The 15,962-nt window shown below is 34.6% G+C and overlaps 1 protein-coding gene across 1 annotated transcript in view; it reads left to right on the top strand.

The window, feature by feature from the left end:
* VGLL3 (vestigial like family member 3) overlaps positions 1-15,187 on the top strand; it is a 45,189-nt gene extending 30,002 nt beyond the window's left edge. The window contains exon 4 of the mRNA XM_090275940.1: positions 14,837-15,187. Coding sequence (XP_090132066.1) covers positions 14,837-14,880 — 44 coding nt within the window. The 3' untranslated portion in view covers positions 14,881-15,187. The remainder of the gene's footprint in view (positions 1-14,836) is intronic.
* Positions 15,188-15,962: the final 775 nt, after the last annotated feature.

Here is a 15,962-nt window from a genome sequence, read left to right as displayed (position 1 = left end):
TTTCTTGATATTTTTTAAAGAACATTTACTATATACTGTGTAATTAATTCAAAAAGCATTACACAATGTAGTAATAGAGTTCTGAGGTTTTGTAGGTAAAATTATTCCACAACAATTAAGTGAAAGGGTCTATCTTTTTTGAAGGTCTCAAGCTGGGATGCCTTAGGCATAAAACCGGAAGAAATACTCATTCTCAACGTGCTGCCTGTACGTGCCTCCTTAAATTTTGTACCCAGGTGCCTCGCTAGCCTCACTTGTGTCCTGGCTCCATTTTATGTCAGGCCTGCTTTGCTTTCACGTATTGCTCCCTTTTTTGAATGGATATTACATATCTATCGATTGAATCGTAGGGCACCTGTGTCTGTCCTCCTCATGAAAATAGCTGTCTACCAAAATGCTGTTATGCCAAATCCCACATTAGGCTTTTCCCATTCCTTTTAACAACCTTAAAACTGGGTTTCATGAGAACAGTAGTTTTAGCATGTGAAAATAAGAGTTTAACTAAAAAAGAAAAGGTCCATGGTGAAATTGCTTAGGTAACATTGCCTACTACATACCTCTCTGAGGTCACAATTCACTTTAGCATGGAAAAGACTATTATACATTCTTTAGTAAAGAAATATGTTAGGTTTTAATAAGGGATATTTTCACTCTGATATTTTTATGGGCTTTTTTTTTTAGCATACTTACTAACTTTTCATGGTATGGTCTTGCTTGTTTTTTCCTCATATTAAAAGCCAAAGTTTTCAACTTTTATCAGGGATTTTCACCTTACCATTAAGCTGGTGTAGAAAGGTAGGTTAAGAAGGGTAGGCGAGGCCAAAGGTGAATACCTAGAAGGGTAAGCTGAAGAAGGAGGGTCCAGGATATGGAGTACTAACTTCAGTCACTCAGAGTATTGTACTAGGCCCCTTTGTGTGTCAGGAAGAAGAGTTAAATGTGGACAGACTTGTGATTGGGATACAGCATATTATTAGATATGCATATGTGAACACAAGAACACACCTCTTCCTATCATGATTAGATTTTGTGTTTTTGATGACATTAAGTACATTCATCTTTCAGTGGCCATAACTATTTTACTGAAATGCTGGCATTCTTATTTCCTGTTATTGCCAATAATGTATTTAAAAGAAAACATAAAATGTTCCATATCCCAGCCTGTTTGAATTAATTTTTTCAAGTAAAGATTTGTTAATGAGGGTTTTTTTTTTTTTTACTGAAATAAAAAGTTGACTTTATTTATAACTTCCACTTCATCCACTGTATTTCAACTTACCAAAAGGATAAGCAGTCATGCTTTGTGGTATGACTCCTTCTTTATAAACACAAACTCTTCGTGGCTTGAGATTGTTTTCATCTCTAGATCCACAGATTTATTTTTCTTAGGATCCCTCATGTTATTTTAGCTATAGTTTTGTTATACATTTTTCTTTTACATTGAGGAATATCACAATTACTCAATATAAAAAGCACATAAACAGGTAAGAGTTGAGGTACACATATCCTTTTTGTTAACATACATTTAGGTAAGCCAAGATTACCACCACCACCCCCATTGAAATAACATTCTGTATCATAACATAGGTTCAGGAAATACAGAGATAAAAGAGAATTAACATGTTGATGATGTACCTCTGGCTTCTCAAAAAATTTGTCATGTAAACATTGGATATACTTTTGCAGAAATAGTGAATTTGATGACTGAATGATTCTGTCTCAATAGATGGTTAGAGCCAGATACTAAATGCTATCTGGTTCATCTCTCTCTAACAGCCATATCTTCAGCTATGGAGTGAAATCAAGATTATGTATCATAGAATGGGACATTTATTCTTGCTAGACAGAGAAAAACAAAACTACAATAGCTTCTGGATCTACAAATTACTAAATACAGGTCATGAAAATTTCAATAAGTACAGGAAGCTATGTTTCTAGTATTCTCTCAGGAGTTGAGGCATAGCTTGAATTATTTTTGAAGAGACTTTCATACCAATGTGCTTGATAAACCTGTGAATAGAATCTGTATGATAAGAAACTTGGAAAATATTTTTGAGGACTTAAAGTTTGACTATAGCCAGGGAGCACTAGGTACAAATGGAGAAGTTTGGAGTCCACAAGTATCCTTCTTATCTATGCCTTTAATAGACACTTTGTGTCTGATAATATCATAAAAGTCGAGTCACCTTACATGGTTTTTTGAATTCTTTATTGTATGAGGCCTGTAAACTATATTTTTAAAAATGCAGGTTTAATCTCAATCTTTTAATCTGAATGTTTTGTTAAAGGGCCCTTATTTACAAATTATAACATATTTTAATAAAACTAAGTCATAACTACTATTGCCCAAAGTTGTTATATAGTATTCACTTTAAAATAAGTGAATTAAACTATTTCAGTAGTTAAGATACTGTGATCAGTTTGGCTCAATACTATGCAGATGCTTTACATTGCTCTTTGTTCGTAGAAGCATACATATCTTTGTTTTATCAAATACAGGAAATAAAAAAGGAGGGAGAAAAATAGCTATGCACTAGAGCAGCAAATGGAGAGGAAGTTTCCATCCAGGAAGGAAGGTTGGACATCAAGTTACAACTTGCTTTTCCATCCAACCTCTTAAATCTGCCATCTCCCTAGATCACATCTCAAGACCCATGCCTTCTGGTAGGTGGTCTGCTGCTGACAAGCCTGGGCAGAAAAGATTGTGACTGTGTTTAAGTTTTCAGAATAACCATGCTAAGCTAGAGTAACGTCCCCTTTTAAAATGTTACTAGTTTTAAATGTTATCAAGGATAGTAAGGGAATTAAAACCATGGAGCTTTATATCCAATAACCTCGTCAAAATTATTTCCCTCTCTGAACATATACATTTATATATATATATATATATATATATATATATATATATATATTTACACACACACACACACACACACACATATATAAAGACTAAAGGAAACCAAGAGTTACCAACTTAAGATATTTGAGTCTTTACTTTGTATCATAATGCTCTCATTCCAGACTTTACAATGAGAGAGAGAGAGTGAGAGAGAGAGTGAGAGAAGAAGAGAGATGGTTAATTAGGAGAGAAATCATTGTAGAGTCATAGTAATAACTAACAGGATAGTATGATTTATATAGAATATTAAAGTACCAAGGTATTTTTCACCATGAAGAAGAGAGGACATCAAAGTAACATGTTGAAAGTGGTCAACTACAAAGTTTTTCTCCCTTCCATTTCATCTCTTCTCATTGAGCATATTTGTCGTTGCTATTCTGAAGTTTCTGGGGTTCAGTGAAGTCTATCCTGATGTTATTAGTGATTCCTATAAATGAAGAAGTGAGGAAATTTTCTTTAGTGGTGTAAGATAGACGAGGCATAAAAGTTTACTTCTAATCTTCTGATTTTAGCAGATAGGCACATTAAATGACATTGCATAGAAGCTGGCCCCAGGACACTGTGATTTCTCAGTGGCAGTTTTGCTGTTCAATAAAGGTTTATAGATTTCTGAATACTTACCTTGAGGGCATTATCTGAATTTGGATAGTTAAAATGGCACAAGGCAATAGCTGCTGATTAAAAAATACTAGGCAGAATGTTTATGAACTAGTATTTTCTCTGGACTTTTAAAAAAGCTTATGATTTGGTAGCAGTAAAGACTCTAATAATTAACAACCAACTTTTTCACACTTTCTGCAGAACTTTTTCTTTTTCATTGCCTTGTGTCATAAATCTATTTTTCAGTGAGAGAAGAAAAATCGCCAAAGATGTGTTAAAATATTTATGCACTCCTGAACGGCATTAGTGGTACAGGGCACATGTTCAGAATGACAATTTTGTGATCAGAAGGGTAATGGGAACCATCTTTGAGATGCATGTGAAACACCAGGATATCCTAGCCAGAGAGTGAGATCTGCATGAAAAGGACCTGGATGGTGAATCATAGGGAAAAACGCATTCCAAAGCACTGCTGTCAGTGTTGAGTATCCATGGCTGGATTCTGCAGGACCTTAATGAAATTCCACGGCTGTCCCAGAGCCGTGCCGATCTTGTCCAGGCTCTCTTCTGGGCCTTCGTCCACAGAATGGTGCCATATGTCACAGTGCCCAAAGCATGGGGTTTTCTCTCATAGAATGAGTACAGGAGCTTTCTGAGAGGAATCTGCATGTTTCAGGATGCATTTGCTTAATAATACAAATAACTGCGTGAGTACGTGTGTGTATCAGTTTGAATGCATGTAAAATATATCTTGCTTTAGGGGAAATGCTATTTCTCATACATTGCTGATAGAAAATTAAGGTGTAAGTCTTTTAAATAAGTAAACCAGAAAATGTATTACAGTCTAAAATACTCATAAACTTTGGCCCCATGAGTTTATGCCCCATAAATATAAGCAGCAACATATGAAGATATATGTACAGAATTGTTTATTGTCACAATGTTCACAGTAGCAAAATACTGGAATAAAGTAACTGCCATAAAGAAGGGGATCTATGAGTGGATTATGTTCTTTGTGATATTGCTGTCTAAAAACCTAAAAAATATACAGAAGAGCATATATATGCACTTCTTGTCAAAGGGGGAAAAACTGGAACTATTGTAACTATAATCAATAAAATATACTTATAAAAAGTGGATGACAAGTTTTCTTTAGGTATATGTGTCTGTGTGCTGTGTTTGTATGTACATATAATTTAATAAAAACAGAGAAAACTAGTTTGTCAACATGTGTTTCCTTTTAGGGATGCAGATATTGAGGTCATTAATTTGAGTTTAAGGAGGAGAGAAGAAGAGATTAGGACAAAAAAAAATCATATATGAGGCCTATCCAGAAGGTATCCAGCCACATGCTATGAGAAATAGAGACCTTTATAAAAGAAGACACTAGATACAAAAAACATTGTACATAAGACAATGACACCTCAGTCCCCTTCAAAGTAAGCACCTTGGGACCTCACACAGTTCCCAAATCACCGCCAGTTTCCGTGTTGTACTGTATTTTCCTGAATGTCATTGACAGTCTGAAATCTTTTCCCTTTCAAAGGTGATTTTAGTTTTGGGTAAAGCCAAAAGTCCCAGGGCACCAAATCTCGGCTATAGGGAGGCTGAGTCACCTGGGTGATTTGATGTTTCACCAAAAAACTTTGCACAAGATGCGATGCCTGAGCTAGTGCATTGTCATGATGAAGCTGCCAATCACCAGTTGCCTATAACTGGGACCTTCTGAATCATCTAAAGTTTCCATAGAGGAATGTTCAAACTTAATGCAAAATTTGATGCAGATTTGTTGCTCTACTTGCCCAATCATTTTGAATGCGACAGCCACACAGCACACATGCTCAGTCAGTGGCATCCAACACCTCAACTGACTAGTACAGTGAAGTTGTCATTGTTCACACATGCGCATTGCAGTCCACTCTGCTTTGGTGCCAGGTTACATCAATGTCTAAACTGTTCTTGGTTTATTAACAATGGTTGGACTTTTTCTGGACAGACCTCATATATGTTTATTTTTAAGTATGTATGTATATGCATATGTATGTGTGTGAAACAGAAATAGGTGGGGGAAAAGGGAGGAAAGAGAGAGTTAATTTTAATAATTTATCCTCACCCTCGAATCACTTAGGGGCTCATAAAAATGATAGCCAATATAGAGAACTTCACAGAGATGAAGAAACATGTGTCCAGAGATGTGAATGGAAAAAGCAGAGGGCCAGAAGAATAGATTCTGGGACCCATATTATCTCTTAGCTGTATTATGTTGAATAAGTCTTATAACCTTTTCTGTAGATGCAAAATAAAAATGATATATCCTACTTTGACACAAATGGGAGATTTCAATGAACTAATGCCCATGCTTGTGTTTTTGAGTGGTGATGTGAAACTAAAGCTCTCATTATTCTTAAGAAATATGATGCATTTCTCACAGAAAAAGAAATTTAGACTGTAGATCATCATGGCATCATGATGCTTGCTTAAACACCTCTGCCACTTCCTGACTGTATCTAACTTAATTCATATCTATTTTTAAAGAATAGCTGTGATATTTGTTGGAGTTAAATTTCCTAGTAGTGGTGTTTGCTAGCATTGGCCATACAGTGAAAACTGGGTTCTTTTTCTTTGTTGGACAGACAATGGAAGTTGTGGGATAAAGCATAGAGATAAGGATTGGAAGAGTTAGCAGGATGTACAACCTCAAGATATTTTTAAATATTGTTTTCTCTATCTAGAACAAACACGATTCCACGTGGAATGAGAGGGTACTAAAAGCTCTCCTATGAGCTTACGCATTGCTGAGATGTTTATTTTTGTCACTCATGAAGGTTCAAATGAAATTTTATGTGCAGAACAAGGAAGTTAGACTAAGCATATAGCTATACTCACCCAAACTCTATTAATCCTTGGTAATTATTAAAAACTGTGAACTAAAAATTGATTCATTCTCTATTCAAGTATTAATTTTGTGAACAAGTTTTTATGCATAGCTCTCAGAAATGTTTTTTCTTTTTCTTTTTTCCAAGCAAAATTAGGCAGTGCCTTCATCTTTTGATTGTTTCTTAACAGATCTGTCCTCAACAAGCTGTGTTTGGGACTGGGGACTTTTTCAAACTGTCATGTGTTCCCAATAGAAACTTATGTGCTCACCTGAGAGCAAAGCTATAGAAGTTGAAAAAAATCCTGGGTAATTCTAGTATGACTCCAAATGGGGAATCACTCAAAGAGTTAAAAGGCCTGTTTCAGGGGTCAATGTCTTTTGTAGCACCAAATTATCTTTTCAGGAATGTTTTACTATTTCTTTTATCACATATAAGGGAACATCTAAAAGAAACAACTCAAAAGAAGAAATCTGTTTTAGAACAGACAATTTTACATTAGCTTTCAAACAGACTGCAAAGATTATATACAAAAATTCTATATACCCTGTGGAATTTATAGATTCTCTTTATTCTCTTTCAGGCTGCCTAACTCTTCTCTTATTGTTCTATTTATCAATAATATAAGGTTTCACAAACAGTTGTCTGTGGCCAACATGTTCTGAATTCCTTGGCAAAAAGATGACCAAAGAAAGTCTTTCAGGAGATCATTGGGAGGCAAAATACACTGATTTTCATTTGAATACAGCCTAATATACTGGAGATTTAACTTCATAATTTTTGTCAAACACAAGCATATGTGATAATACTTATTTTCATGGCTGCTTTGTTTGAGCGCTATCAGATGATGCTTAGCATCCTCATAATCATTGAAGTTCTACTTATGTTTTCTTGGATTAGACAGACTTTTCTGGATAATGTCAGAGAGCAAGCTTATGAAAAATTATGGATGTCAATGTGGAACTGATGTATATGCAACATATCTCATTCTTACTGTTTTCCAGTATGTTTTGATTTAATGGAGAGATTGATTACTTAAACCAAGTAGGCATAAAATAGATTTGTATTTCTGCAATTCTAAAGTAAATTATAAAGTTTTCATGTCTCTAAACCACTCGTACTTCCAGGTAAAGTGTTTCCTGTGTTAGTGCTGTGTCCCTAATTATGTTTTTGTGGATAAGCAATGTATCCAGCTTAGCTCTTCCTCTGGTTGGATTATCTATTTTCTGGATCATAAAGCTGTCACTGCATAACCTAGAAACCTCTTTAAAGATGCATGTTTGGCTGCATTTGTTTTCCAACAGATGTCTGGATAGTTACAATCTCTTGAGAGTACTATAACTTGTGGTTTCAGTTACAATAAGCGATCCAAGCATTTTTTGGATTTTCTCCCCTGGTTTTGGGAGAAAATCTGTAGAAGAAATTACAGAGGGTTTTCCATTTCACTTTAACACACTCCCTATTTTCTTTATTCTTTGTCTCTGTCTTCAAAGTTTCTTTATATCTGCCCTTGAGATTGAGGTCATTGAATTGGTGAGCAGTATCTACATTCCATATTGCACCCCCCTGATCCCAGGCTTCTTTTACCCAAGAGGCTATCAGGCTGACATTCAGATTTTGAGCATGGTAAATTGTCACTATGATCAAAAATTGCCTAACTTTGTAATGTGCATTTTATATCCTCCACAAGGTCAGTTTTAAAATGACTGATTCAGATTTGTAACTCCATATTCTGATGCTTAAAGTACTTGTCAGTTTCCCTTCCAGCAGGACATTCTAACATGCACAAGTCTGGGGAAGTGGATGTTGCTAAAGGCAAAGGCTGCAGATTTGGTGCATGAAGAGGTTTGTGGTTTGGAGGGAGTCAAGTTCAGAGAGGGCAGGCAGACTAAGGTGGCTTGCTGTCTGGTCTGGAAAAACAGAAGCAGCGGAAAGCACCTGGGCACTGAACTTGTCGCCTGCACTGTTTGCCTCAGGTGTGCAGGTGCTGTGCTTACAATAACTTAGTAATTTATGGTCTACTAGTAACATCAGGTTCAGTGGGTTTTACGTTTCTACTCCACCTTTGAATCTGAATTTAAACATACTTTGACAAGTTCAGATAATTTGCACTTCATTGTTTCTGACAGTACTACTACATGAAGATTTTAAGTCCATTCTAAATGCGCCTCAAGGAAACATCTTCATACACAGAAAACCCTCCCTCTGCTAATAAATTATTACATTGCCATAGTTAGAAGCTTTTATTATTGTTTTAGTATGTAAGAGTTGTAATGATAAGAGAGTAGTTGTAATTCAAGTGTCATAATAAATTTAATCTTTTTTTCTGTTCAAGAATACATCTTATTTGGAATGACTTTACAAAAGAATTATTGTTCAACATTTAAGTACTAAGTATGGAGGTACTAATGTACTCATCAAACTGGCAAAAAATATTTGTGATGTATGAGAAAAAAGTTATTATGTCTAATATACATAAACACTTAGAAATTAAGGAGGAAATTAATTTCTTGGAAGCATAGAAATTGGCCAAAGATAAAATACGTAAAAAGAAATGCCATAATAATAAAATGTTCAGCTTCACTAATGCTGGAAGAAATACAAATTGAAACAATGAGGCACTTTTATTCTGTAATAATAATAATAAATAGTAAAGACATTATGATTATTGGTGCAGACTTCTTGAAACATTTAGCACCTGCAGTGAAATATGTAAATATAAGTATACATAAATACATAAGTGCTTGGGTTCAGCAAGCATATTTTCAGGAATTCATCTTGTCTACTAAAATGCTCACATAAGTAACAGACATTTATCTATTTGTACATGTGTGTATTTAAATGATGTAGATCTATGGAGAATTATGTAATTTACTGTATAAAGTATGATGGATATTGTGCATTGCTTCCAAAGGGTGTATCTACATACACTGATATGGAATAGTTTTCCAAGATAATAATGCTGGTTAAATAAACATGTTGTAAGCACAGTATAAATAATGGTGTATATGTGTGCACCCAAAGTGTACTGAGCAAGTTGTTTGATGACAGAGCATTATGTAGAACATTTATTTTCTAACTACTCCATAACTTGGTTTTTAAACAAGAAATCTATGGTATTTTGAATTTTTTTAAAGATGCTTTAAAAGAGAATAAAAGGAGTTCTCTGTGGAGATTAAATATTATCTATCTTGATATGCACCTGAAGTGAAATTATAGCTCTTAAGTTGAGTCTCTCTTGCTCTTATTTTTCTCTCTGTGTTAGTGTTAAGGTGCTGCCCCCATGTAGATCTTATTTAGAAATTCTTAACTAGCATTTAAATCGATTGTCCCAGGGCTCAGACAAACAAATGCAGTTGTATGATCATTACCAGTGATAATTTTATAAAGTAAGAGAAGATGATATGACTGTCTCTAGCATCACTCTGTTTGTGATCATTTCTCATTGTGTCAGTGTGAGAGGTCAAGTTATTGGTGAAGGTTGGATATTTTGATATAGCACCCAATACAATGCTGTATATATTATTATTATAATGAATATGATATATTTTTACTAAAGCAGAAATGAAGCAGGGACTCCTTTTTCAAAATGTAGGAATAAGCTATGAGCTTATTATCTAAATATAAGCATTCTGATTCAAAGGGGTTTCTAGAATCTTATTATCTATGAACTTGGAAGTTATATTTATTCATTTAAGTGCTTTACTTTTAGGTCACAATATATTCTACCTACACTTTCAGGTTTTGTGTTTCTATTTTTCTTCTCTTTATATCAGCAGCATGCTCCTTAGTGTGTTTACCACATTACCTTTTTTGTCACCAACAATAAAATTAATTGGAAACATATTCAACTTACTTAAGAGCTATAGTCAATGGTATTGTCAAGTGATTATGCGTCCTTAGAAAAAGGATGTGCTTTTCTAGTGGGTGTGACTGACAAACAATCCCTAAAAGTCAGATGTCCCAGAGTGTAGCTTTTTCAGTAACTCAATTTATCACTTATTTTTACTCAATAGCAGAAAACCTGACCTCATCAATTCTGAGTATTCTTAGCTTAACCCAATGATATCTCCATTGTGCTTACTTAAAACAATTTCCCAGTTAGAGATAAAACTTCTTCTCAGATCATTCCCTCACTTTCTCCCTGGGATTGTCTTTCCACTTCTAGAGTAAGTCACATCACAAAAATTGTCAACTAAGAGGCTATGTCTCATTTTTGGTCTTGTCATTTCAATCGTATCCTGACCTTTGTTTCCAAGCATATTCCCTCCCACTACTCTGCCTCTCTATGCATCCTCTGTACCATGTTCCCACAACTGAAATTGAGCTCAGCTTCCTAGTGTTTGTGATCCTCCAAGATGTCCATGCCATTTCTTCTCCTATGGGGTACCCACATCATAGCTACGGGACATACTAAAAAGCTCACCAGAATTCTTTCTAAGTTAGTGTTTGCACTCTTCTTGAAGAGCCCATGGGAAATTTAGAATCTAGGAAGAAGGAGTTCTCCAGGCTTTTCATGCTTAGACACACCCTGTTTCTAACTCTACTTCCTATTCCCAGAGTCTTTTGCAAAAAATGAATCTGTGAAGCTATTGCCTCTCAAAAATATCAATGAGAAAATGAGGAAATGAGTTATGGTGCCTTGTTAAACAGACAGATTCTTCAGATTTTAAAGGGAGCTCATATTATGATCTCCCTTGACCAAGATTTCTCTCCTACTTCTAATTATCCTAAATTTCTATTTCATGTTCTTACTTCTTTTGCACTCTTTTTGGGTCCAGATTTTTCTTTTCCTTTCTTTTCTTTTCTTTTCTCTGGTGGTCATGGGACAGTGATGATAGAAATGAAGTGAGGAACTAGGTCTGTGGGCTGACATTTCCTTGTAGGTTTTTCTCTTAACTGCATCCTAGACTCTCAAACTTTGTTTTCAGGTCCATTTCTCACAACTACCCCCTGGGCCAAATGGCCACCTCATGTCTTCAGTGCTCACACTGGGGAGGTTTGGGACGGGGGGTGATATCAAAAAACATTTCAGTTAATATGACATATTTAATTGCATGATTAAAGTACATAGTCTTCATATGAAATATAACAAACTACTATGTAAACATTTATGTCTTAGGAAAAACTGCTGGTACATAGTTTAAAAAATCACTCAGACAGCTATTTTGTTATTCCTGATATCAGTTCTGTTAAATAAAAGTGTTTCAAAACAATGGAAAAAGAATATAAAAATGCATTAACATTTCCTTGAATTGATTTTACGAAAGGATTTTGACTTGGGGAGTTAGGAAAGTATAGGCTAGTGTCACAGCTTACAGCTTATGTAATCCATATAGGAACCATATACACTGTAGTTAAGACTATGGATTCTGACATCAGATCACTTCATTTTCAATTCTATTTCTATGCTTGATAGTTGTATAACTTTTCATAGTTTCAATGTTCTCACTCATAAAGTGGATATCATTATAGCACAGTGAGTGTCAGTGAGTGAGATATTCATGTAAACCACTTAGCACAGTGCCTGGCATATTCAGCCTAAAGAAAATCTTCACTAACATAATTTTTATGATGTTTGTTTTCCTTTCTAATGACAATTTCATTGACTAAATGGTAAAGTCAATCTGGGTCACAAATATCAAGAAGATAAATATGAGTGATTTCAGACAGCCAGTGGGGAGATTTCAGGACATGTTATGAACTTATTCTATATAGGTTTAAGTTAAGGAAGTGAGAAAGCAAAAAAACCTGAATAGAAACAAAATCATAGCAGTGGATTTTTGTTCTGTTAAGAAAATCTAGGCAAATCCTAAATATATGTAGATCACATAAGGATCATGAGTTAATGATATATGCAGACCACATAAAATTCATGGATTAATGATTTTTGTGCTCTTTAATCCTTATTGGGAAAACTAAATTACTGGGTAGCCTTTTAATATCCTGATCTACCCTCATCGATTGTGTAACAATTACAACTTATTAGTGGTAGGGTCGGTTGCTTCTGGTTGTTCATATTCTTATGCTTTAGTTATACCTGTTTTGAAATTTATAGGTATAAATACCTAGTAATTAAAATAAAGGTTTTATTTATATGTCTTTACCAAGAAGGAGCTAAAACACAAGACCACATTAGGTATTTAATGCATTTCAGGTTATAGATGAATTGAACTGATTTTTTTAAGGTAATGCAAAGACTTGAAAACAATAACAAAAAATAAAGAAATGAAGTTATAATAAGAAAATGCCTTATGTTATTCTGGTTGGAAAATTTAGGGCTATGTTAAGTAATTCAATTCTTGTCCACAGAAAATGGCTAACATGATTTTGAAAGAGTTGTATGTCTTTGCAAAGAAAACTAGAGGTTGCCTTTATTTAAGGGGGGAAAAGACACTCAAACCACTTGATGATTCCAATACTATTCATGACTTGCAGTGCTGACATTCTATAGATTGATGGAGTCTTCAAGTGTGGAAATACTGAGTCATACAGAAGATGAGACATTTTAATAATGAAAAAAATATTTATGCAGTCAGCAGATTGTCAGTTAAGGTGGTTTAGATTATAATAGTCACCCAACAGAGACTATGGTAGGTTGTAAATTATTCTAACCACACAATCATTTGAAAATGGGTAAAGCAAGCTTAGTGAGAATTACTATACCCCAAATACTTCTATTTCTTCTTTCTTCCCCACCTTCTCCCCTTCTCCTTATCCTCTTCTTTTGAAATGGGGGTGGGGGGAATTTGGATTCTGTATCTAAATGTAATACTAGTACACATGAGAAAAAAATTAAAATGGGACTAATCTTTCTTCAGGAAGTGTTGCTTTTTCCTAATACACAAATGCTACAGAAGGAGACAGTGACTTGTGGTTTTGTGAGTTGCTTCTTGGTCTTCTATTCATTTTCTCTCCCTTTATGTAGTCTGGTTTGTAGATTCTCTTAATGTCTTCCATCAATGACTGACTAATTGTGTCTGTTTTGTAATGATACCCATTGTTTTATAAAATTCTTTGACAAGTTGGGGAGACAGGAAATTAAATCACTGCAGCTGTTTTACTAACAATTACAGTTGAAAACCATACTGGCTCATTTAACAGTTCTATTTTTTACGTCCAGCCCAGATTTAAACAGTTTTAGACCAAGGATCAAGAAGACAGACTGATCCTAGCACCCACACAACAGCAATCAGGCTGCATTTCTGTCACTCATTTAATAGCCTTACCTTCATGCTTCAGTATTTGGTTTTAAACAAATTAAGAGCACCCTGACTGGTTTGGCTCAGTTGGTTGGGTGTTTTCCCACAAAACAAAAGGTCACCAGTTCAATTCCCGGTCATTGCACATGCCTCGGTTGGGGGCCAGGCCCACAGTTGGGGGGTGTGGGAGGTAACCGATCAATATTTCTCTCATACATCTATGTTTCTCTGATGTTTCTCTCCCTCTTATTCTCCCTCTCTTCTCTATTTAAAAATAAGTACATAAAATCTCTTTAAAAAACTTAACAAATTAAGAGCAACCATTATTCTGAATCTTACTCTTCCAAAGAATTTTGCCCCAGGACAAAAATAAAGGAAACTGAAGAAAGTGACCTTCAAGTGGGTATAAATTGAAGGAGCTATGCTAATTGCTCATACCAGAAATTAGTCAATTGACTTATGAGTACCCAGTTAGAGTCACATTTTCTGTTTCATTCCCTCTTTAGTAAACTTCTTCCTAACCAATTTAGCTGTAAGTTGGAATTCATACTCATTCACATATTTTCCTTTTGTCACTATCATTTTAAATTTACCTGTAAAATCTTATTTTCTTGTTATGAAGTTTGGATTTTTGTAAACCATCTTAAATATTTTCTGGAGGAAGATGTGATAAAAATAAGTAAATTTATAAATAGAATATGTTTGTGCTGTTAGCTGCAAGCCAACTATATCTATTTTGCTAACAATGCTAGATGCAATTTTTAACCATGTCTAATTGCTCACTATAACTTATAACAATCCCACAATGGTATACACTTCAAAATAACAATAAAACTTATTCACTTCTTTAGTCCAAAAGGTATCATTGTTGTTCTGAAATGTTTGACTGAATTGCTGCCTAAATGCCCTAAAGATTGGTTACATCATTTTTCTCCAATACCAGCTCCTTTTGAAATTATAAATAAAATGATTTATTTTCTTTTATTTTTTATTCACTCCTATTCCAATAAAATAAAAACCACAATAAGTACAAATAGCGCTATTCTAGTCTAGAGTTTTTGTCATCTGTTGGTTGAAATTTTGAAAATTTTGAGCTCACGCACAGAATTGCCTTAGAGTTCGGGGGTTCCTTAAGTTGTACCTCACAGTTGCCTAGATTGTGTTTTTGGTTTCTGTACCCAATGTTTTGTAGATTGTGTCCATTTTTTTGAGTGCTACATATATTAATGCTTTCATTTTTCTCATGGTCACTTTTTTAGGTCTACAGCACCAAGATAAGAGCAAGGAATCACCATGGTATTGAAACACAGTATTAATAAGTCAGATTGGAGCCCACTGGGAAAAGATGCTGCCAGGATTTTCCATTCTGCAAAGGGACACAATGGACATGGAAAGGGAAGAGGAAATGTCAGCCAGCTGACTTTGGTTTGGAAACTTTTCTTGAGAAAGCAGAGTGGGTCCTAGACATTGAAGAAAAGCATTTTTGTTTGTTTTTCCCTTCATCTGAGCCTTTGCCGACTGTGCAACTCTTTCGTTCTCTCTCTCTCTCTCTTTTTATTTTGTCTTGCTTTTATCAATACATGGTTTAATTTTTGTTCATTCTTATTTTTTTAACAAACCACCTTGTCAGGAAAAGATGAACCACAAATTAATATGCTCATTCTTTCAGGAATACAATTTTATAGCTCTATGTGCATCTACTTTTGTAGAAATACGGAAAGTTTGATGTAGCATTGATGGGCTATTTTTGAGGGATGTATTTTTTTTTTTCTTTTTTTTTTTAGTATTGTAAAAATTGTTAAGTTCTGTTTAAAGAACTTTCTCTCAGAGAAGCACTGGCAAAAATATGTAAAATGCTTGTCTTTAACATGTCTGTGATATGCTCTGTGCTTTCTAGGTTACCTCAAGTGTTTGATAGTTTATCCCTTTTTACAAGAAGAGCACCATAGCCAAGCCAATATAGTATTGCATTAAATCTCAGTGAAGATTTAATTCCTTGCTAGCTTACTTAGCTTTGGGTTATATGTATATAGCTTGAAAATAAACTTTTTAAATGACCACACTAAAGAAAGAATATTTCATTACAGTTCTTTGATTTCTCCCAAAGAGTACTTGTGGGTTGACTTAAGAAGTTTTGCATAAACTTACAACCAGATGAAGAGTTTGCGTACAGTATGCAATTCTCTTTTTAGTCTATCTGACTTTGATAAATGGAACCAGAGTTTATACCCAACTATTGGGAAAAATGCATTTAACCATGCTACCTTTGAGTGCCAGTGACTTATTTTTCTTGTTCCTAATTATTCATTCATGGCAATTTTTAAGGCCATATTTTAAGTAGCTTTTTTTTCCTGGAGATAGTTTGAAGGGATAATATTTAGGAAG

The sequence above is a fragment of the Furipterus horrens genome, unplaced genomic scaffold, assembly GCF_987537825.1.
Source record: "Furipterus horrens unplaced genomic scaffold, mFurHor1.1.pri manual_scaffold_1, whole genome shotgun sequence".
Taxonomy (NCBI): Eukaryota; Metazoa; Chordata; class Mammalia; order Chiroptera; family Furipteridae; genus Furipterus; species Furipterus horrens.
Note: the sequence above shows the minus strand (reverse complement) of the source record. Positions and strands in the feature narration are given on the sequence as shown.